The 25364-nt window shown below is 36.1% G+C and overlaps 1 protein-coding gene across 1 annotated transcript in view; it reads right to left on the bottom strand.

The window, feature by feature from the left end:
• FBN2 (fibrillin 2) overlaps positions 1-25364 on the bottom strand; it is a 178831-nt gene that overhangs the window by 23177 nt on the left and 130290 nt on the right. The window contains exons 33-47 of the mRNA XM_056325609.1: positions 24218-24340; positions 22386-22511; positions 19565-19687; positions 19066-19188; positions 14336-14497; positions 13233-13301; positions 12433-12558; positions 11181-11306; positions 10476-10628; positions 6184-6252; positions 5523-5648; positions 4582-4707; positions 4043-4168; positions 2383-2499; positions 20-148 (exon numbers count right to left, since the gene is read on the bottom strand). Coding sequence (XP_056181584.1) covers positions 20-148; positions 2383-2499; positions 4043-4168; positions 4582-4707; positions 5523-5648; positions 6184-6252; positions 10476-10628; positions 11181-11306; positions 12433-12558; positions 13233-13301; positions 14336-14497; positions 19066-19188; positions 19565-19687; positions 22386-22511; positions 24218-24340 — 1824 coding nt within the window. The remainder of the gene's footprint in view (positions 1-19; positions 149-2382; positions 2500-4042; positions 4169-4581; positions 4708-5522; positions 5649-6183; positions 6253-10475; positions 10629-11180; positions 11307-12432; positions 12559-13232; positions 13302-14335; positions 14498-19065; positions 19189-19564; positions 19688-22385; positions 22512-24217; positions 24341-25364) is intronic.

Consider the following 25364-nt stretch of genomic DNA (forward strand, 5'->3'; position numbering starts at 1 on the left):
CATGTGGGATCATACATACCAATGCAATTCTTGCCATCTAGAGTAAGTTCATATCCTTCATTACATAAACATTTGAAGGAACCAATTTCATTGAAGCACTGTCCATTTCTGCACACCTGACCAAAGAAAGAACTGCATTCATTGATATCTGTAAAAAAAAACCAAAATAAAACCCCCAAAGTGAGAGCTGAGTCCCAACGTAGCATACACAGTATGTTATAAACACACTCAAGCTGCAATATATATTTCTGTGGAAAAGGTAAATGCAGCAACATGGGAACAGCTGGAAGCTAGTGGAAAGTAACTCTCATTCAAGTGCATTAAGGTATATGTTCTATTTAAACAACACTTTTTTTATAGGGTATTATAATTTTCAAACTTGCAGCATTACCTCAGCTACTGCATCTGGAGACATCCAATTACTGCCAAGTGATGGTATAATACTAAGTCCAGACATGGAAAAGAAAATGTTCTGAATTTTATCTGGATCTATATGCACTCAAGTTTCCTCCTAAAACCTGCCTTGTCATTTTCAAATTTTAGAATATGTCATTTGCTTTCCACAGGATGATATTCTCCTTCACAACAGTTCTGAAAATGAGGCTTGAAAATGCTTATTAGTTTGTAGAGTTACTTCAAAAATGCAGACTTAAAGGAGCACTGCATAAGGAAAAATATAGATGAGAAAGTGTCAGAATAAATGAAAAGGAGGTTGGATAAGCATCTTCAGAACAACTTACACATCACTGTTTCACAAAACCTGAATTTGAGTGATGAAGATTAACTTTAGTTTTACTGAAGAGGTTTTAAGTCTTCTTCAGAAACACTAAGTACAAGCTCCTGAAAAAGATCTACCTCCTGCTTCAGCCAGTAGCTGTGCCTGTGTTACTAGTTTATTCCATAGTGCATTTCTTCTGTGTTACGGTTCTACAAGCAGAAATACCAGAAGATGTCTTGGAATGGCTCGGATAGTTTGGAATAAAGCCCCAAGGCTTTCCAAGCTGTCAAGAGGAGTGCTAACAAAAGGCCAACTCTCTGAGTCAGCTTGGGCTTCTTGGCCTCCTTGAAGGCAGAGCCTGGAGAAGTGGTGCTGGATGCTCCTGGCAGTAGATTGGCAGCTATATGGCCAAAGCAAAGAACCTCCTTGGCAAAAATAGTGCCATTCTTTGGCAGCAGACTCTTCTTACTTGAACAAGTTTTTAATTTTCTCTTTCCTGTAGGAGGAGAGGATTTAAAATACTTATTTAAGATGTTTTAGTTCTCTTCTGAACCAGAAAGCAACCCATAGACTTGGTCCCGTCTTCCTTCTGTAGCAGGAAGGAATGTAAAGTCTTCGGCTCCTTTGGCTTACATTGCACAAAGGAGAGGATCTCCAGAGACTTATGATCCTGTTCTTCAGCCCAGGAAAATTTTAATTGCTTTATCACAAGTATCCAGGAATTTAAATTGTCCAAACCCATCAGATGTTCTGGTGTCCTCTGCATTAGAGAACAGGAAATCACAATGCCTGTATAAACTTTGTATAAGCAGAGTTTGTCTTAGGAGTGCAGATCTGGTAGATTAGTTGTACTGGCTTTCCTACTGTTGGTCTGCTTTCTCTTTCACACTGTGTGCAAGTGTCAAGTATAAGAATAAATATTATTTATATAAATAAATATAAATTTATTTAAATATAGAATTTATTTCCTGCACCCATAAAGATTTAGGTAGCTCTAGGCCAAATCTTTATGTCCTCACCAGCGTTTTCTTCAGTCCACACAAGCACAACTGCTCATTTATTATTGGGAGTTATTTGGATGTATGCATGTCTGGGGTGTCGCACCAGCTAACTTCAATCATTTATGCTGAAAACCAGGTTTCTTAATATATTCACAGTGGACAGAGAGGTGCTTACTCTGTCTCTTACCATGCAGAAACCTAAGGCTTCTAGGTTATCTGCCTAAAACTAGTTGTGTGCAGCTTCCTTGCCAGGTGCCCTTGCCAGGGAAATAAAGAACTGATTTAAATTCATGAGACAACACTGGTAGCGTGATATTATATATACTTATCCTGAGTGGTGCCTATGGACTGTGCTAGTAGTCAAGGACGTGTGCTGTAATTACCCAGGGGATCTAATGGAGGTGAGGGATGCATTGTCAGTGAACTGTAAGGTTGCCCCAGTGGTCCAGAGATTAAGTTTTCGTTATCTCAAGCTGGCCAGTAAAAACTATTTTTAATTAATTTAAAAAATGATAGTAGGGCTGGTAGCAGTACCAGTTACTGCACTCAGTTAACTTTCTTAGCACCCTGACCTGTCTTCTGTTTGAGTTTTAAATGTCTACCGTCCTCCTTGGAATAGCAAACCAGAAGCAATGAAAATAAAGTTTGGATTACATCACCTACCCATACAATCATTATTATGAGTTAATTCAAATCCTGGGTAACACAGGCAGTTATATGATCCAACTGTGTTTTTACAAGTTCCATTTCCACATGGATGGCGTTCGCATTCATCAACATCTGCAAAGAGAAACAAAACTGTATGTGGGAACAGATTCTCCCAGGTATGTGTTCACATATGATCTGTACACAGTGACAATATTCTAACCCTCAGTCTCTCTCTTCATTTGTCATGTTTTTAATTTATGCTACTGATTTTTACAGCTTCTGGGTACACATAGGAAAATGTTACATGATGCATTTTTTATATGTATTTTAAAATAAAATATACAGTTACATGCAAAGACAAAAGTAAATGCATGTGCAGTATCTCAAAGCTTTCTGTCTTTCTATTTTCCATACTGACATTTCTTAATTTCTTAATGTGCACTAATGCTCAGAACTTAGTACAAAGGATCGAGTGTCACAGCCCTGGAACTATCTCTAATTTTATGTACATATTTTACTCTTAAAGCCCATGAAAACATGTTGAAATGTTCTATAAATGTGTTTTGTGTCATTGTTCACAAGTCAATTTACATATGTAAATATGTCAATACTACATCCAGAATTATAAAGACTGCTTACAAACTCATCAAAACATCCATTTTCAAAAGGCATTAAAATTTAGTGTTTCCTGCTGTGTGCTTCAGTAACAGTAATTTCTGGAGTTTCATGGGGACCTGGTAGATATTTAGATCTTGTTCTCCTAGTTCTTGTGGACTTTCTGTAACATTTTATTTACTTACAGAAGGTAAACCTCTTGTCATACGGATCATTTCCATAACCCGTTATTGTCTAGATCTGAATTTTGTACTAAAATTTTTTTAGAAATGTAGAGTTATTTAAGTTAGTGTTCTGAGTAACCAGGCTCTCAAAATTTTGCATTGTTAACACAAGTCACTTTCCCAGACAGCCTCCTCAGATGTTTGACAAATGTAGATTTAGTCCAAATACAAGAAGACTCAAGGCATAGTATTTACGTATATTTATGTAATACAGTGTGAATAGGTTTCAAATGTCTGTTTGAAGGTGAAATTGGAACACACTAGAAGACACTGAACTTCTTTATAGTTTTGAACTGGCATTTAGATGATCATTATTTATAAAATCAAAATATTTTTTTAATTAATAATTATGAGAAAAACACTCTACTTTTGCATTCTTCTTATTTCTTATCTCTACCACGTCATCATTTCAATACAAAATTAGTATAGATTTTTTAGATTAAACGTGGGATTCTGGTTTTTAAATGAAACATAAACTCAATAAATTTATAAATAATTGAAAAATCTGTGTTTTTAAATCTCCAAACTCTATCACTCTGTGATATCTCCTATAAACTTCTCTGTCAAATAAGCCACTATGACAGATTTTTGTGAAAATGGGGTTAATATATTTTTCTGTGAGAGTCTAAGAATAAACACTATAATATTTTTTTTTCTTAAACTAATATATCCCCTCCAAGGACAACTTCACATACTTTATCCACAAAACTCCAGAAACTTATGAATCAGTCTTTTAATGTCACTATAATCTCCTCAGAAATTTAGACTCATCTACTCCCCCTTTAAAAAAAACAAACCCCAAACAAACCACACACAAAAGCATTTTCTTTCCATACCCATGCACATAGTCTGGTCTGGGGATGCCTTAAAACCATTGTGACATATGCACTGGTAACTTCCTTGCATGTCCACACATACACCATGACTGCAAACATTAGGAATTTCCAGACATTCATTGCGATCTATAACAAAAATATAAACCAGATGGTACATATTATTAACTTTTATTATTCATTCATTTTACACAAACATGTTTTTACAATCTGTTATTATTATTAAAACCAGGCTCAAAATTATCCATAACTAAACCTGAATCATATAAAACTTCATTTTATTGGAACTTCTTGCCTATACAACTCGAGGTTGAAACTACTGTTAGGATTTGGTTGATTCATTGAGAGTGTTCTTTAAAAATTCTACTCTGTATTTTCTTCCCTTCTACAAAGAAACAGAGCTATAAAGTTAAAACTGTTATGCAAAACAGCAGAATACACAAGGTAACAACATAAATGCTTTTACCCTTTGAGAGAATCACACACATACCATTGATTAGGTACACATTCAAACAGACAAGAAAAGTCAAACAATTTCTTACCAACACAGGCACCATTCGGTGAAAGTTTAAAACCAGGAGCACATTCACAGCGGTAACTACCAGGGCTGTTGATACAGTCTGCATTTCTCTGACAGAGACTGTCTCCATTGCTGCACTCATCAATATCTGAAATACCAAAAGTCATGGTTCAGACATCAGAAACCATGAGATAGTTACTTCTGCCTAGAATTTAGACTGTATCATCTGTCTTGTGCAAGATGAGTATTTTGTTCTCAACAGAACTGACCTTCAGCCTTCTGTGCCATAAATGCAAATGAAAAGCAAAATCAATACAATGTCATCCATAACAGGCTTTTTGGATAAAGGAGGATCCTATGTATCCAACTTACACTGAAGTGGCTTTGCAATTTTAAATATCTGCCTGAAGAAATTAGTTTTCATGTTAAAAAAACATTCTTCTTTGCCTTTGAACTGAAATAGTAATTGGCACAGTTTCTTAGTTTTTTAAGGTGCACTTGCCAGCAAAAGACCCTTGAATAGCAACGACAAAACTCCATTGATTTTAGGACACACAAAATTTCACCATTAGATATGGTGATATGCTATGAATATCTGTACCTATAAAACTGCAGAAGAACAGACAGACGACTTAAAAAATCAAGGAAATTGTTCTTCGAGAATTTTTAAGAACAATAATTAAATTTCCTTGCTAAAATAAAATAAAATAAAAGCATTTAATTTACTTCCTATTTAGGAGTCAATGAATTGCTTAACACAAAACTATTACAAATTTCACTAAGTGCATGCACATATGTATTAAAGACAAACATGTCCAAGCTGATTTATATACTTGAGCCCTACAAACAAGCTCACAGTCTGTCTCTTGGATTTTGAAAAACACGGGAATTAAATGTTCCTTTTTGCTTTAAGACAAGCATGCTTATGGGAGCTAAGTAGAAAATAATGTCGTTTCAAATCACCTTCACAGACCAAGAGCAGGTCATTGTAGCTGAATCCAGTGGGGCACTCACAGCGGAAGCTGCCAATCTGATTGATGCAAACACCATTTGCACAGATTCCTGGGATTTCCTTACATTCGTCAATGTCTGAAAGTGAGATCAGCTAGTCAAAGTACAGTACTTCATGCCTTTTCATACTGCTTGTATTCTCAATTTCATGGTGCTTAAAACTGAGTTGAGAAGTTCCTTCTAATTTACAGAAATTGTATACAGGGTATAAATCTAAACATACACCCATTATGAGAGAAAATAAACCATGTGAAGTTCAGGAAGTGGTCAAAACAGAGTAACACTAAGTATTAGACAAGATGCAGAACTGTTACAAAAGTGCAGATAAGACCCACAACATTTTAAAGCCAAACTCTTTCGTCTTACCTATTAACACTCAAAACCATGAACTAGGATGCAGGGTGAGCAAAAGATTGTAACAGAATATAGAAATAAAGAAATACAGATGAGAAATATTTTACTCAAAACTTGGTCTCACAACTTCTGCCACCATTGTAACTCTAGAATGAAATTAGAATTTTACTATATTAAATGTTCATTTTAGTACCATCATGCAGCTGCAACAACCTTATACAAAACAATTTTTGGTTAAAGTAAGTTTAGTGACACTTACCAACAGCTTTCCCAGTATGAATGTCAAAAGTGAAGCCAGGAATATTCCCACATATGTTCTTGAATTCAGCTACAGCAAAACAGAGAACAATGCATTTTTAGTGAATATTTCAAATCTCCCAAAAATTACTTCTAGTCGTCTCAGCTTTTCAAGAGTTGATGTATGCCAAATCCACTCAGAAGAGCCATTGCCTCTTGTACCAATTGTATTGAAAATTCAGATTGCCAATAAATAAATGCAAATTGAAACACTAACTCACACTTTGCTTTTCTCACATCTTTGCAGACTTTCATGCTTGAGTAAATGTGTAGTTTGAAAGAGCAACACTTCAGTATTTGTTTTAACTAGACCTTCTTAACTTACCTTTTAAGGTTTATTCCTGCTTTCCAGACATCTGTAGAGAGAATCTGCAGCAACAGTTTCAGACAGCAGAAATAAACATAACTTACCAGCACCTAGCCTTCTTTGATGATACTGTGTTCTTTTCTGAAGAAAGTACTGTACTTTAGTTGCACTAGTCTGTAGAGCAGAATGGACACTCTACTCTAAAAAGAGATGCTCCAAAAAAGAGCATTAGTTTAATATGCTCATTTTGTATTGTTTTCCAGAGCATCTTCAGGATTGGAAAAGCACAGTATAAAATCAATAAACCTACGGTTTTCCAGGCAAGGTGTATGAATTTGAGTGGATTTGCAACATATAGAAAAATGTTGCATATTTCATGTTATACGTACATGTTAAATGTTACGTATTTCACATATTACATATGACAAAACATAGAGTTTCTAGCATGGAATCCATTAATTACTCTAGGATAATAATTCACCTCTAAACCTGAAATGCAGACAAATTATTAGGCATCTCTCCTAGCACCAGAAAAAAGGAAAGGAGACCCTTCTATTTTCCTGTGAATAATGATCTTTAATCTAGAGCAGTAATAGTTGATTTCTCTACTGGCCATAGTTTGAATTTCTTGATCATCTACATTTTAATGGCAGCTCTTCAGCAGCTTATAATTTTGTAAGGTTTAACCCCTGGGGTTACAACTTGAATAATTCTTGTGTCCATTACACCAAACATTCATATGTATTACAATTTCAGCAAATGTAGTTGGTCATTGCTCAGAATGAGATTTGGCAAAATATTTTTCTCACATTCAGACATTCTTTTTTTATTTCTTGTAGAAGCCAAATAGGATCTAGTATACCTGAACTTCAGCATTTTCTTCTCTCTTATGTCCTGTTGTTTAATGACTGCTTAATGCCTACTGCGGTTATTCTTGCAGTACAGGATACTGGGCCATAGAGATCCCTGCCATGGTGTTTTCCCATTTAGCAGTTTTCTGCTTTTTCATACGAACATGTATAAGATTTGAGGGTTAGGAAACAATTCTTTTCTGCATGGAGCTTAATGCCATTTATAAACACACATACTAGATAAAAAAGAGGACCTTGCGTTCACTGCCCTGTCTCCATGGGCAATGACAACACCTACTCCTGATAAAACCTAAAACATCAGGTCTGGGAGGATGATGAGAGGCATGATGAGTGTTGCATGCCTTCTTACATTTTGTGTTATGCTACCTATGTGTTCCATACAATCCATTTAATACTTTTTCCATAGTTATTTTCTGTTTGTACTGTGTAGAAAAAGAGCGTATGATTAGGTAAGGACTGTATGATAATGCATTTATACACAACGCCAAATTATCCATGCACAAACACACCAAAGATTTACTTTCTGAAAGCTTGACTTTGTATCAGTGAGTTGAAAAGTATTTCAAAACCCCATATACTTATCACTATATTATTTTTTAGGACAAAAAGATCTATCACATAACAGAAAAAAACCCTCTGAGGTCAAACACTCTTGAACTGATCGAACCATGGAAGAGTTCTGTAAATATTTGGTTACCTCTTAGCAGTGAAGCAGCTTTTTACACTTCCTTGGGTGAAAACCCAACCAAACAAGAATGGTTATTTCTGTTGAAAGTCTGTATGGTAATGGTATAATGTATGGTATGTATAATGTATAAAACGAAGCAATACAGTCTTTACTACCTAAAGTCATCAAATAGAGATTGATTGTTAAGCATAAATACATAAAACGAAGAAAGAGCTCTGTTCTCAAAGGAAAAAAAATGCAAATGCGTTGGCATGTGAAGTTCATTTAGAGGAACAATACAATTCTCATCAGAGCAGAATAATGCTCTTAATGAGCTACTGGGCTTAGTCTAGGAAACTGGTTAAGGTCAGTGTATCATAACCCCTGTCTGTGATGTGTAGCCCCCACCCAGACTTCAGAACAACTGATTATACCACATAAGTGCAGCTATTCAACCATTTACACTTGGAATTTGTGTTTGATCCATCACGCAATCTCTTTTCATGGTGAAAAAGTTCAACCATGTCTCCAAATACAGTAAAGGCATTTAGAAGGGGTAACAAGGCAATATTGAAATATTTCAGGAAATATTTTAACCCTATAACTGCTTGCAGACTAAGTGGAGTTGTCTTTAACAGATCTTTAAAAGCTGCAGAAGTTTTTGAGAACTTCAGTCTTATGAATTTAAAATAATTCTTTCTTCCACCCAAGAATACTAGTTGCATGAATCCCTACTAGTACTTTGCTGTATTTTTCTCATCATGTTGTCATCATAATGACAATTTTATGGCATCGAGATAAATGGTTATGGGAAAGAATTTTATGAGCAATCTGTGATAGCAAACATATTTCCATCTCCCATTCCTGACTGCTAGGAACATCCCTTCATTTCCCCTCCTCCTACTTAAGAAAGAAAAGGAAGAGGTTGTTTTTTCTTTTCAGTCCCATTTTCCTCCTCTTTACTGCTTGTGTGTGGGGGGAAGTCTTTCCTAAATGATCTGCTTTTTCTCTTATGACACCAGGATAAACCACTTGGAATGAAAGTAATACATTCTTTACACTAACATCACAAATGATGTAGCACCAGAGGTATGGGTTTAGTGGCAGTAAACTTGCGGCAAAGTCAATGAACAATAAAATGTGTTTGTACTAAACAGGCATCTGAGGTTTTTAGTTTTGTTTAGGCACCTTTACTTTTTTTACAAATGTAAGAATCTTTTTAATGAAGGCCAGGTGCTACTGTCAGGTTTCCAAGTTGGTGATTTTCCCACCAATCAGTTTTTGGAGTGGAGCTTTCACGAGTGTTTTATTCCAGGCAAGGAACTCCATAAAGACTATCTGAAAAAGAACTATACCTTATTTTCACCTCCCTTTAAAGAAGGAAGTTTTTACAATGCTCTGCTTATTGAGCTTTTGCAAGTTCATCACTTTCAACAGAGAAAATGTAAAAGCAACCAAGATGATCATGTGTGGATACAAGTGAAAAAATTTAGAAAGGCAATGCACTCAGTAATGAAACACAGTCTTTTTGTTCTGACAGATTAGAACTACCAGGATAAATGTATCCCCAACTAAGCAGTAACTAAATTATACTATCCTAAATTAATTATCCTGGAAGACAGACCAGGTAGCCAGCATCTTTAACCTCAGTGTTATTGCCCAATGCTTGCTTTTCCAGAAACTTCAAAGTGACAGCTTTAGAGATGGGAGTTTGGTAATCATGCATTCAGAAAACTTGCTTATGCCTACTGCACCACCCTGGTTGGTCTTACCTATGCAAACATAGATATTTTGACATAAAGTGAAATAACTGAAAGTAATTCTATATCCATACAAGGCATCTGAAAGCCTTGGCATTTCTTAGAAAGAAAAAATGGAACAAGTCATTTCATAGAGCTCCATTGCCAAAAAAAAGGGGCTAAATAATTACATCTACCTACAGACAACTATCTTACAAACATCAGTTTAGCTATACAGGGCTGACATACTCCTGCTGCTGATGGGAAGGTCAGTCTGTAATTTCCAGGCCTTTTTATCCATCTCAGCAACACGTGACAGTGGTTTGTCCCCTTGCCCTTCCCTTCAGGGGCAGCTGAGAGGGGAAATACACATGTTCTTCCTGAATTATTTTTTACATTTGGGGGAAAGATTGGCGCCTTCAAATTATACAAGCTGTATCTTTCCACTCAATATGGAGTGATACTTCTTCAACTTAAAAATATAGAAGAAATATCTATTCTTATTTAGCAGACTAAGACTTAATGCAGCCAGTGACAGGATGGCAGGGTATTGTCACTCTGCTTTGGGAGTACAGCAAAGGTTTTTTGGGGGCTGAAATTTAGCTAATAGGTCAAAGGAGCAGAGGAGTAAAGAAAGTAACAACGTGGGTTGATTAGAGTAGGCTTTACCTGTTCCTGGAGTTGGACATGGTTCACAAGGTTTGTTCCAGGCTTTCCCAACATTATATGTGCAGCAACACATTCTTTTGGTCACATTGAAGGGCAGTTCATTCTCACAGGAGGTTCCATTATAGCTTCTGTAGCAAAAGCTTTTCCTCATGTCTAGATGTGAGAAAAGAATCACTTACCAAGTAATCAACAAACTAACTTTAGAAGAAAATAATTAAATATCAACCCTCTATCAATCTAGACAGTGGTTCATTAACTCTGGCTTCTGCATGGGTGACTTAAAAATAATTTAAAGATTGAAATAGCCTACAGTCTCTGTTTTAGACTCACCTGAAAGGTGACATATTTTCAGTTTTCATTCAAAGACACAAAGCAAAAAAAGGACAACTCCCAAGAAATCAGAAACACACCGTAGATGCTCATCAGACCCATTTGTATAGTAAAACCTACTACTTGGAATGACTAGTGAAAATCAAAAAAAAGATTTCTGAGTTCTGTTAAGGAATAACAGTACTTGAACACTGCATGTCAGTCATTGGGATCTCTTTCCTGGCTACATGACCTAACTGTCTGGTAGTTAAAGGTAGGAAAAAAACTATACAAGGCTAAATTTAGAACTGGCTTCATTGAAAAGGAAATTTTAAGAGTCTGCTCCAAAGCAGTCTGATACTCAGACAGTTCTAGTAAAGATGACATTTTGCATACCCATGCAGTTATGTCCTCCGTTCACCTGCATATATTCAGGTGGGCAAATGCAGGTGTAGTTCCCCAAGGTATTGTAGCAAGTGCCAGGACCACAGACACCAGGAAGTGCAACACACTCGTCGATATCTAGAGACCAAGTGAGAACACTATAATTAACAAGGGAAAAGAGGACCAAGTCCTAGCAAATGTTTCTGAGAAATATGACTAAAATAAACCATGCTAAGTTAACAACAAAGTTTCATTTAAATGCTAGCTTGGACAGTATGGTTCAGATTTGCATTAAATAGCTATTGTAATAGTTGCTGAAAAGTCATAGTGTTAACCTTTATTAATCCCAGCCAGTGAAGTACAAGAGAATACCCTAAATGAATTCAAAGTTGAGGAATCTATCACTGAAACTAAACTAGACCACCTTGTGCCCCACTGGCTCCACAAAAAACATTCCCACCCTCTTCTCAAGGAATGTTACTGTCACTTATCAGTGTTCACTACTCCACTGAGAAATGACCTTTCAGGTACTCTATTTAGAAACAGGCAAGCTGAACAGTAATCACAGTCTTGCTGCTTTAGTCTTACAATTACATACAATTACATACAGTCAATCATACAATTTTAATTTCATACCCAGTCTGGTCAGTTTTCTTCCCCAAGCTTAGTAGAGCCTCAGGATTCACAGGCTCTGTTTTGAAAGGTGACAATTTTTTTTTTTCTCACAAATTCAATGAAGAAGGGGAAGCTGACTTTAAAACACTCCAAACTAGGAGAAACCATGAAAGATTCTTTACCTTTTTGGGTCTATTTACAGTAAATATTTGGTGCTAACACTTATGACAAATCTCAAACACAGCAGGAAGACTAATATTACTTTTACTTCATGTTGCATAAATTAAACTGCTACTCTGAAACACTGTGAGGAGGACACCTTCTCTCACTTAAAATACAGGGAGCCTAGTGAAACTAGCAAGAGATACAAGGGGCTGAAGTGAGAACCCACAAATCATGAAAAACCACTTTAGTTTACAGAATACATATAGCTGAGATATCTCACGTAGAAATAAATGTTAGTACACTCAAGTGCTGCTTTTCAAGTTTTGTATTAATGATATCACTGGTGCCAAAGATAATGACTTTAGAGAAGATGTTAGGTAATGATGTGGATACCATATTAACTTCTGGATTTAAGGCTAAAAATGGTAAGTGTTTTTCACAATAACTGCACTGTTATAGAGAAGGAGGTTTCAAGGGACTCAACCTTCACAGATTCTTGTCTCCTCACTGAGGTAGTAGCCTTTAGGACATTCACACTGGAAGCTGCCAAAAGTATTGATGCAATTTCCACCTTGGCAGAGACCTGGCAGTTCCTGACATTCATCAATGTCTGAAAACAGAGAACAAAACCCACCATATTTTCATTCCAGAATGAAAAGAAACAAAATACTTTAAGTACTCCCCTGAAATTTTACCAACTAGTAGTTTTTAACTGTTGTGTGGATTTCTTAGAATTATTTTTTTTTTTATTTATTCTAAATTGCACTTCATTAAAGCATGGATGAGATGCTCATTCTCTCCCGTTCAAATAGCTCTTCAGGAGCACATAAATGTACATAAAGCACAGCTTAGTGAGACCATGGAGTTCAACTTCCATTACTGTTTACAGGAATTTGGAATCTAATTTCTCATTCCTGCACACTTGTTGGAACCAGGATTTCTTTGTCCAATGAATATTTCCTGAAACTTACACCTTCCACTGATAAGCTGTACTTTTCATAAAAGACTTATCCTTCAGGGGCCAGTTTCAAAGGCCAGTTGAAGTAAGGAGACACACAAAATGTATGCATCAGCTTATTTTCCTGCTGAAATATTGTTTGACTTCTTCAATATTCTTTTACAGTATGCCTTTTCATCATGTTATTGTCCAGTTCATATTAGCAGAGGGTTTTGCTTTGCACTAAATGTAATGATTTCTGCAAAATATAGTTCCTGTATACATCTCTTCAAAGATGACACTTTTTTTTTATTGCCAGCCATCACAGTCATTTACAATAAACTCACCTTCTAAAATAATAGTGATGGGATTTGGTCTGAATCCTTCTCCCCCTGGACAGAGAGTATTATATTCCGCTAAAGTAAAGTACAAGAGAAAGCATGTCAGTTATACGAGGAATAAAATGCTAACAACAGAAACACAAAATTTCATTTGTGTTTTTAATGCGTCTTCCTCCCTACACTCATTGGTTTTCTACTCTTCTTGACCTATTCACAGTATATAGAGCAAGTGCATTAAATTAGTAGAAAATCAAGCTAAAACTAAGAGTTCTGCTTAAAACGTTACCATAACCTCAGATACTCTTAAGTCAGGCACCATATTGTTTTCTTCGTACTGTCCCTTTATAAAGGCACATATTTTCCATTTTGACTAGTTCTCTGATATGAAATGTCAGTATACCACTGATAGATATGTGTTAAACTTAATATTCATACTATTATGAGACTGTTAAGAAAAATATGCTTGACATTTCTGTTGCACTATTCAAAGAACTTCAAAGCTCTCCAAAATTTTCAAGCCTCATCATGTAACAGTTTTGAAAGTACTCAAGAATGATTTAGAAATAATTAACCGACAGTCACTAACACTCTCCTTTGACAGCTACTGCAGCTCTCCAAATTTCAGTTCTAAGTATTATTAATATCTTTATTTCCCTATCAACACGGAGTGCTGGATAAAAATTCCTAGTAGATGCATCCAATCCATTCCATTCTTAAGACACACAAGCATATCTGCAATTAATTTAATATTTTTTTAATGGAAGAAAAGTAAAAGCAAAACAAAACAGTGCCCAAAACTACCCAAAGTACATGGGCCTGGTCCAGTGGGAAGTGACTCTGAAAGTTACCACTGATTTATTAGTGTGAGAATAGGTACCAAGTCAGACACAGAAGTCTAAAGGCCAGGTCCACACCTTTGCATCATCCCTTTGGCAGTAGCAGGGAGACTTTCTTCTGTAACTGTGCCAGAACACTGCCTCATGAAGAAAATAATTTTCTTAAATGATAAAGGTATAGTAATACAGTAAAAGATTTCAAATAATTTTCCATCCCTTGTTAGCATCTTCTATATTAACAGGCAGGGGAAGAATAAGAGAACATTTCCTTACTGCTGTTTACACGGGGACATGTCTCACAGGGGTTTCCCCACGCCTTGCCCAGAGAGCAGCAGCATGAGGAACGACTGACTGCAACCCCAATTTCAGTGTTGCAGGACAGGCTCCCATCACCTCGTGGTCCATGCTTCAGGTAGCAATTGCCAACACGGTTATCTGTGTATAAAGCACATATGACTACAGCTGCACACAATGATCCAGACAAAGGAACAGCAGGCGTTCATTTCAACATTTCATATCTAGAAGCAGGAATTCAGATAACATTGTACTTTTGAAATCATTGGCAAGCGCAAAACACTCATAGTTATGACCTTAAGAGATAGCAGGGAAAAAGTGTAGCTTTAGCTTCCTAAGTACACAGAGATGACTAAAACATTTACATGTCTTCCAAAGTCACACCATACTCTAATGTAGCGTATATGCTATTCCCAGTCTTTTACTTCAGAGAATATCAGAAACCTTGCTGCAGTTCGCGGTTCATATTTTTTCTCCATATTCTGATTGTGGCTAAGTTATGACTCTTTCTTGTGGAATCAGAAGTTACATATTTTTCCATGGAATCACAGAACAACATCATGTTATTGCAAAAATTCTTTCACTGGCAAAGAAATTCGCCAAAAATCATTAATATTGAAACAAATAATCTCAATGTGCAGTAGGTTTGAGGAAAAGTAGTTTATTACTTCGCTCAAACTCTAACAACGATTTAGAGAACTGCTGTCATCAGTAGAATGAGCAAGGAATCGAAGAGAAATAAAGCTATGAGTTTTCTTAGTACTGCACATACTGTCTCTTCTTTATAAATGGGAAGGAACCAACAGTGAGTCATAAGGAATGACAGGATAGTCAATTATAACATTTCTTATTACAGCCAAATAAGACGAACATTCATTTCCTCAAGACTAGCATTATAATTCTAAAGATCATCTCTGTAAACTAACTCGCTGTCAAAGGTTATCTCTAAAGAAGCACAGAAACCCACTCAAAATTTTTTTGATAAATTCATTGTATAAAGGTTGCAGTATCTTTTTGCATTTTTACTATTTCTGTTACTAGTATGATTAGAGAAACTTATTAATGAATTTTTTAATGATTTCCCAGATGTGTATTTTACCAAGCAATACCACATTTTTAATTTACTGCTTGCAGCAAGTGCCAGGTGCTACAGCCTTAGCAATTTACATGGAGTAAAATGAACACAGTATGATAAATATGGGTAGTTCATACTTCCAGAATTTCCAGAGTTTACCAAATGTCTTGCTAAGACATGGGTTTTCAAATTATCCTGAGGTTTGGGACATATCTATAAAAGAAGCTTGAATGCAACTTTCTGAATTGTTAGGAACTACTTGTTCTCGAGTTCCTCAAGTTAGTTAAATATGTATAATATAAAAACACAACTTTGCATTAATTTTTGGAGTCAATTTTTTTTTTTAAAGGGTCTTAACATCCACCATGAGAAAACCTCCAAGCTTTCCAAAGGATTTAAATTTATTTAAGCACTAATGGGTGAATCTTTCTGCAAAATTTAGGAGCATACTACAGCAGAGTACGTGAAAAAGGAGGGTGTTCTGGGCCCCATATATCCTACAACTGTCACTATCTCACCATAAACACACACTGTTGTAAAGCTAAAATACTCTGTTAAGAATTGAATGGCAGAGACATATGTATTCTGTATGTCTCAGCTTCTGATGTACAGAGAAAACACTTCAAGCACGGTAATTTTATCTCCCTGGAGGCAAAATTTATCTGAGATCACTGATCAGCATATGTTAAGAGTGGAAACCTTTTTTTTTTTTTTTTTTTTTTTTTTTACTGCCTTTTTAAGAGGGCAAATCCTATTGTTCTCATTGTGGACTTGAGCTAAAACAACCCAAACGTGGTTATTCTGAGTATACCTATCTCCTCCTTTTCTCAGATTAATTTCATGCTTCTCTCCATTCATGGCAGCATGAAACATCTGCCTTTTAAAAAGAAATCAAGAAGAGATTTGGCTTCATTCTCCTTGGGGAAAGTGAAAAACAATGGCCATTTTGGAAGACAGCTTCAGCCCCAGACCTCAGGCCCATTAAGAACCATAGCAGATAATAGACCTTGGAATGAAGGCAGAGCCTGGAATTCTCTAGCACAATATCGATACTGAGTCCATGGAGAGATTTAGGTTTTGGCTTATTCCTCACATGAACTGTCTTGACACGGCACCATGTTCCTCATTGCCAAGGATAATATTTGTTTCTCCTGAATGCAACTGGAATTTAAATTCCTCCACCTTTTTTTTCTCAAGAGTGCAAAAGATAGTGCTGTTGAAGAGAACCAGAATCTCCTGTCCTTTGTCAAGAAGTTTCCGGAATGTTTTTCAGCACATCTCGTGCAGTCCAGAAGCATAAAACTTTCCTTTTTCTTGCTGAGGTGTACTAGCCTCTGTGGTTTTGGGATTTTTTCCAAATGACTACAAGCTTAGAGTGAAAACGGGGTAATATTTTACCATGTGCCAGTGACACAAACATCACTGCAAGTGAAGCTGTAATTTGGAATTGCAGTCCTGAGACTATAAAGGATTACAAGCAAATTGAACTTCAGTTCTTCCCTCTTTGGACTGCATGAGTCCGTGAAGTAGACATACCCAAAGCATGCGAAATCTAGAACCAGAACTAGTATAGTTACATTGGAATGGCAGCTCTCTTTGTTTCCACTTCCCATGCAAAATCATTTATTAGAACCGCTGTTGAAAGAAAAAAAGTTCAAAACCTAACAATGCCTATAATCATATAAAATAGTGTAACTGTTTCTAGTTGCACATGGTACCCCATCTCTTCAAGAGCTTCTAAAAATCGGGACACTAAAGTATAATTTCGTTCATGGATTAGGGCTTTATTTCAATTATCTTATTCTGATGATATTTCATGGGAAGCAGAGGCATTGATTGACCCTGTCAAAAACCAAAAGCTGAATGTTCACAGTGTTTTTTACACTTTATGGAACCAGGCTGCAGAGAGATGGAAAGTCTACAGCTGAGGCTTGCAGCTCCTCCCACAGAAAGGTTAGTGGATTACAGTTCTGCCACTGTTCAGAACTGAACTTGAAAAAACCCCAAATCACAACCAAACCCCCGTGTTTGCTCAGGGAACTAAGTCTTTGGTGTCTCTTTTCTGTACAATCAGTCACTGAGAAACTAAAGATGCTTCTTACACAAAGGAAAGGGAGCGTCTTTGTACCAGAGAGAGGGACAGCCCTAGTAGTATTTCCTCAGAATAGAAACAGGGAAGGGTCAGGTAGTTTTTCTACCACTTTCTTAGTCAACACTTTTTCTTCAGAGAGGGAGGGCTCGATCTCTCACTTGGGACTCTAGAGTTGCTGAATTTACTCTTGAGCAGTCTCCCTTCTGTGGCAGGTTTCCTTGAGGAAACATGGGATCTCTGCCAAAAATGTCATTGGGACAACTGGTCCCAAAGTAGACTGCCAACTCAAACTCCCATTTTTTAGTGAAACATAAATCAGCTAGCAGTACAATAATTCACTCTCATAAGCTTCTTCAGACATCACTTATTCTTTGGTCATAATTCAAGGCTTGCAGGGCTGATCAGGCACAGCATTTGGTTGCAGGAAAGAATGAGGATTGTGGTAGTTATATGCTGCAGAAGGGGAGCCAAAAAGGCAGGATTTCATTGCTTCAACTGAATCTTCAGATGAGGCAAAGCTAAAAGTTTAAGTCAAGACTGCACCTGTAGAAGAAAAGCGTTAAGGCAGGAATGGTCAGAAGAGTCCATGGGAGACAAAAATCCAATTTCCAATACAATAGAAATAGATTACATAAATTCACTTTATTTTTAAAAATATTAGCTTAAAGTTTTAGAATAAATTGGCCAAGACTGTGCACATACGAAATTCTCAAGCAAGACTTGTTTCTAGCATCCAGAGAAGCAACAGAGAATATTCATAACCAGAATATGGAGAAACATGGAAAAAATTAACAGTAAAATTTATTCTGAAGGAAATCTGCAATTGTTTCAAAATTATTTGCTTAGAAAATATTAATTTGCCATCACACTGTAGTACTATTATCAAGATTTAGAAAATGGATAAGAGTTATAACTAGCAATTCAGGAGAAGTTGAGTCTTCCCAGGGCAATAAAATAAAAAGATTGTTTTCCAAATAAAAAGTCAGAAGGCTTTCCCAGGATCACACACAAATCCTTATGGCTGAACCTCAGCCTCTCTCTCAACTTCCTCTTCCCCAAACTCCCCTAGACTGCTAGTATATACTCTAACCACATGACAGTCCTGTATCATGTAGCAAGGGGAAAAGGTAATGAAAACTCACTTTTAGTCTGTATAAGCCAGACAGAATTACAGCAACTACAGTGAAATGTGTCTTTTACTTTGTTTCCAGCCAAATGAGTACCACAATCAGTTTTAATTCCACTTTAGACAAGCTAAAATACAAATCAGTCCAAGACACACCTAGGATTAAAACATTCAGTTTTTTAAATAAGAATTGTTGACTGTCAGGAGAATGGAAATGCAGGTAATAAAGGTGTATTTAAAAGAAACTATAAACACCATTATTCAGTTAAAAGAATTAACTTCATCTCTCGAAAGCTATGTAACAGGATATACAGCACGTAGAAGTATAGTTTTTCCTTGTTGCTACCCTTACCTGCATCAAAACAGTCACTTTGGCTGTGATTTCTAAAGTAATACTTCAGGCAGCTTTCACTTACCCACACAACCCACTCCAGTAGGATTCAGCTGGAAGTCTGGAGGGCAATTACACTCATACCTTCCAGGAGTATTTATACAGAGACCATTAACACAATTAATGGGATCGGCACATTCATCAATATCTAAAATAGGAAGATCACATTTATAAATCTGCTCACTGGACAGAAAAGAACAATTTTACTTTTTAAAACAAAATGGGCAAGAAAATTTCAAATGCAAGTGAATTTTAGCTGAAATTGAACAAAAGCACTACTAATAATTCATCAAGCATTTAGGAATAACCTTTGTACAGTTTTGTATTTAAGAAGCCAGTCTGTTTGTTCAATTCTTAACAACAATGCCAAAGCATGCAATTCTACACATTGCCTGTTTAATGGGGAAAAATGCACACTCATTGTAAAAGAATAGAATGCATGTTTTGTGAACTCATCTTTAAATTAACTTGGTATAATTAAAAAAAAAGTGCGTCTTGACATATTTCTGAACAGAAGAATATACCTGTACAGTTTCCCCCAGTTCGATCTAGTTCATAGCCATCATCACAGATACAATGAAACATTCCTGGTAGATTATTACAGGTACCAAATACACATATGTTCTGGAAGGAGCATTCATCGATATCTGAAGGAATATATTAAGAAGAGAAAGTTACATATCTTTGTACATTAATATTGTACTACTAAAAGGATATGAAGACACACGTAACTTCAAAAATGTAAAACAGCAACACTGAGTGACCACTTCTGGCTTCATGTAGAACACTATAGCTAGGGGTTTGTGCAGCATTCTCCAGTAAGCTGCTTTTTACTTATTTCTGTTTTACCTTGTGTGAAGTAAAAATAGCAAAACTGACTTCTCAGGACTCAAAATGAAAATTCAGTCAAAAAACCCCAGTAAGTTCCTTTCAAAATACACTTCATTAAACAGAATGAAGTGTAACACCGAACAGAGGTGTCAGTCATTTCCTAGCTCATAGCCTTCCACATTTCTTACTAATGGCAAGCAAGATTTTCGAAATACCATTGTCAGGGAAAAAGGTATACTAAGAAGAAAGAGAGGCAGTAGGTGTTGACACTTATTTGTATCTCCTCGGAGAAAGGATAGAGAGAAAAGGAATATAGGAAGTAAGAATTAACTATGATTTTCTCAAGCCTATGTTAAACGTTATATAGTAACTACATAAAGGTGAGCCCAAATGCTTGTAAAGGACTGCCTGCGTGCTTATGTAAAGTGAATATGAAATAGCCGAATATGAAAGTCACAGACATAAAATTAGATGACTTTGTGAACTACAGTGCTAGAAAAGGAGTTAAATATTAACAGCACACAGTGCAACGTAATGGTTCTAGACATAAACTACAAAGGATATCTGAGTTGAAGGTAAGTGAGGTAAGAGGGAAAAAAACCCTCCATGTACTGTCTAATAGCAAGACTTCTAAGTTGCCAAAATGAAGCAGCTGTGCAAAAGGCTAATGCAACTCTAGGATGTACTAGTGAGCTATTTTTAGCAGAGACAGGGAAGCATTAATACTGTTTATGATGCACAGCTAAATCTTCATGTAAAATTCTGCATACAGTGCTCTGTTCAAGACGAACTAAAATTGGATGGGATGTAAAAAAGTGTATTAAAGTGGTTATGGTAATGAAATAATCTGTTTTGGACTTGGCTTCTCTGCCTTAGCCAAAACTTGAGAAGTGATATAATGCTTCTTTATGGGAACATATGAAAAGGGGTAACTTTTGAGGGGGAGAGAGAAATAAATTTTTAAGGGAAAATGAAATTTAAGATAAAGGTCTAATATCCAACAGTTCTGAGTAAATTTAAACTGGAAATTAAAGGAAGGTTTCTAAGTACCTTGGAGTACAGCCACAGAATGACCTCCAAACCAGATCATAAATATAACCTCGTGTTCAGATGAAGCCTTATAAAGTTATGGAAAAGACTGTATCATTGAGAAGCTAATGTACTGACATCTCAAGGGATTTATGAAGAAATTGGATTAATTATTTGTATTACAATTATTGCACTAAATCCAGGCTTTGGATTTTCTCCCTGGATTGCAGAAATCAGCCAAGGAGTCACTTTACCATAGGAGAAATTAATGTATCAACTTAAAAAAAGAAGGTAACTTTTTTTAAGTATTCAGCACTTCAGTCCTTAGTTCTCCAACACCATATTTAATTTATGGAATGCTTTCAGATCCTCTGTTGGAATTGCAGTAATATACCAATTTACCAAGTATTATTCCAAAATTCTTTGATTTATTTTTCAGAACATCAGTGTGGACCAATTGAAAAGTAAAATGTTGGTGACCTGCTGTCCCAAGAACTAGAATCATATTGTTTTTCAAAATATTGCTTGGCTAATACCTATTTGGATTTTTTTATTAGTACATTGGCATGACTATAGTATGACTAACTAATTGAGCTGCACTAAGAAATTCAGTAAGGTTGATTGACAATACTTGTTCTTGATATACTTGATATAACCACAAGAGTTGCATGGCTAATCTTTCAGAAACAGCTGCAACTTTTCTACAGCTTGAATTGTGATTCATATATGTACACCTGAATGTTCAAATGTGCTGTTACAGACTGAATTTTAGACTACATTTTGGAATCTGTTTTTAATGTCTCATCAGGGATTTTCATTTCCTAAGATGTTATAAGGCTTCCACCATTAAATATAAAATAAGAAGTTCTGGAGCACCAGCTACAGACTTTACAGTTCTCTTTTATTAAACAAACAAACAAAAGACATAAGAACACAACAGGGAACAGACGCTTAATTGGACTGGCAAGATAATTCTTCAGATGATCTGGTACAATATTGTGAGTGAAAAGGTGATGATAAAAATTTTCCAGTATGCATTTTTTAGGAGTGTTACAAACTTTGTCAAATATAGCAATGAAATACTTCAATTTTCTTGAAAACATTCATTTTAAAATGAGGTCACCTAATGCACTTTGTGTCTTCTATATAAACACACTAAATAAAACAGTGATGCACATAGGGGTTCCCACATACTATTCACTAGAGACAAAGAGAAGACCAATAATTAAAAAAAAAAATATTACTGAGCCAAATCTCTGCTCTGGGATATTTGGACCAGGGCCAGCAAAAATTCATAAAAAGATGAATGCTACTTTCAATGTCATTCCCATAGCAAAATACTACTTGCTTGAAGAAATTATTTACATGTGAAGCAGGCGTTGAATATTCTGATTCCAGGCTGAGGTCCTTCCAGCACTTCTTGCTGTTTGATTTATAGCAGCCAATCCAAATTCAGAAAATGAACTTGAAGTATCAGTGGCTTACCTTGGCATGACTTGCTATCCAAGGCAGGAGTGAATCCCATCTCACACTCACAACGGTAGGCACCAGGGACATTCAAACACTGTCCATTTTCACACAGATTAACATTTTCTGCACACTCATCAACATCTGTGGGAGACAGAAAATTTCTTTGAAACTGCATGTTTCACTAGGAAAATACAAATAATATTATCCTGACATTCAGAATAACAGTTTGTTGAGTACTGATGATATAAAAGGTGAAGTAAATTGCTGAAGGTGAAGTAAATTGAAAGAATGCAGAAAAGGAAACAGAATGTAATTTCCAAAATTATTCCTTTTACCTTGCCGTGATTCCCTACGCATTGTTTTTTATTAACTCTTCTTTATTTTTTTTTTTAAATAATCCAATGTTTTCAGTTTCAGTATTATTAGCTTTGACATATACGTTGAATACTGTGCTTACAAAGTCAAAACTTTGTCTCCTGGTATATACTGCTATGCTACTTTGACATAAAACACATTCAAAATGCAACTTTTCTTAAGTGAATCTTAAGTGAATTTCATCTGCATTTTAGAAAACATCCTTTGAGGATTATGAACATTATAACTACCATTTGCACACTATTCATTCTATATGAATATGCACTATATTCATTCAGAAGCAGCTGCTTCTGAAATATATTGCACTAGAAGAATAGTGGCAATTCTTCTAGTATGCTCCCAAAGTTATATATATTTTTTACAAGGTATAAAAGAGTGAAAAAGGCAGGCATTCACTACTGCAGTCATCATATGGACTCATAATTTTGTCAGATATGCTCATGATTGTAAAAAAAAATTCTATATATTTTCATTTTATTAGTCAGTCCCTAGTAGCCCATCTTATTTTTCAAAAATAGAAGATCTGAAACATAGCGTGTTGATAACAGGGATGCAAGTTCTTGTTCATTAATGACAAAACCTGCAAGACAAACAAATAACATTTGAAGATCCCCATTCTGAAATAAAAAAACTTACAGTACTAGTCAGAAGGCTGTCTTGTTAAGTTGTAGATTAATTTTGATTTAAATGTAGCCAGTTAGCTAGTAATTAATTCATTCATATTAGTTCCTAGGTATTTTACCATCATTAGGATGCAATCCTTCAAACCTTCAAACCTGCTGACCACATACAGGACGTGTTAGAAGTCAAGAGCAGAGATATTGTACCATCTCCACTCTGTAAGTGATAAAAACACAGTAACTCATTACTTGGCCATTAATGTTTAATACAAAAATCTTTATATAATACTTTACATGTCAGTTGATTTTGAATCACTTGCTGTGTGCTAATTTAATAGTGAGTATTTAACAACAAATTTAAATGCAGAGATCATGGACGATATTTTTCAATGGTAATTTGTTTTTTTTTAAAGTCTTATGTTAATGATTAAATCCTGTTCAACCAACACAGTGAGGGGAAAACAGATAATGCCTTCCCTGCAGGAGACAGACCTGGCCCACAAGACAGGAACGATAACATGAGTGCTGGTGTTTTGTGCTCTTGACTAGACAGCCTGGTTCTGCAAGCAGCACACGCACATTCAAAAAATTGGCATGAAGGGGACGAGGACAAGGAAAAAAGCAGCAGAAAAGGACTTCACCCAACAAATAGGCCCAGTGGCTCCAGTTTGGCACACACACCAAAAGAACAACCAGTTGCCTCTGCACTCATTTCAGCAGGTGGAAAGACTCCTGATCTTCAAAGACACGTCTACATCTATGATCTTGCACTTTCAGCTTAGGACTAATTTGCACAGCTTCCATACAACAGAAACAACCAGTGACAAGTCAGCTTTCACAGAAACTTCTTACCGGAACAGGTAAATCCATCCCCAGTGAATCCCTCCGTGCAGGCACAGCGGTATGACCCTGGGGTGTTCACACACTGAGCGTTCATGCTGCACTGGTGGGTCCCATTGGAGCATTCATCAAGATCTGCACATCAGGGGCATAAGAGTGCCAGCATTAGAGCAGTTAGTATACTCAGCTTGCAATTAACTGTCAAGCTAACAAGCACAACTGCAAAGATGATTTGTGTCTCCATAAATATTCAAAGTTCTCATTAGAAGACACAGGGCTAACCTATAGTGATTTAATTTTAATAATTCTTCCTTTTAAATTAAAATGCATGGGATTGGGCAAAATGTTTCCAAGCAACAGATAGAATTCAGCTGACCTGCAACTTGAATTGTGATATCCTGTTAACTCAAATTCAAAATGAGTTAAAAAAAAATGAAACCAAAGTAATACAGTGAGGTGAAAATCTGCCATATATTGGAGACTCTTTTTAAGTAACAAGAATGTGACAACATTGTAACCCCATGAAAGTTAATGCAAGCTTCCTTATTTACCTGGACGCCAACTTAGATGGGGGGGGAAAAAAAAAAAGAAGAGAAAAGAAAAAGAGAACTTCCTTCCCCTCAAGGGCATGTTTGATGGGAATGTCCGTACGGGTCCATGACATAGGACTCACACTAGCTGACTAGTTGACTAGCTGACAGAACCTTCTCACCTACCTGCAGAGTGCTCTCCTATACCCAGGAGCTATTCAAACTATGAGGATGCTGCCAGAATTTTTTTCAAAAGTTTTGTCTTTCAGATGGGACTTTGTACTTAGTAGAATCTCACATATTTTTAATTAAATGAGAGTAATAAAGACTAGGGGGCCTTCCTCTTTTTGTCAGATATGGCTTAAAATCTGATCTGCAGTAAAACCTTGCAATATGGTACTTTTTCTTTCACATATTACACCAATAAAGCCTAAAGGCTCCTCTTCTATAGAACCCAAAATGTTCTGAAGAGAAGGTAAATATTACTATCTTTTACACAGCAAACTAAAAAACAAAGGCAAGGGGACACAATGCTACTCTAGCAGTCCAGTAAAAGTAGAATCAAGTTTCCCACACCTCAAGTCCTATTTGCTTTATATTACAGCATATAAACTAGACACACTACAGGA

The sequence above is a fragment of the Falco biarmicus genome, chromosome Z, assembly GCF_023638135.1.
Source record: "Falco biarmicus isolate bFalBia1 chromosome Z, bFalBia1.pri, whole genome shotgun sequence".
NCBI lineage: Eukaryota > Metazoa > Chordata > Aves > Falconiformes > Falconidae > Falco > Falco biarmicus.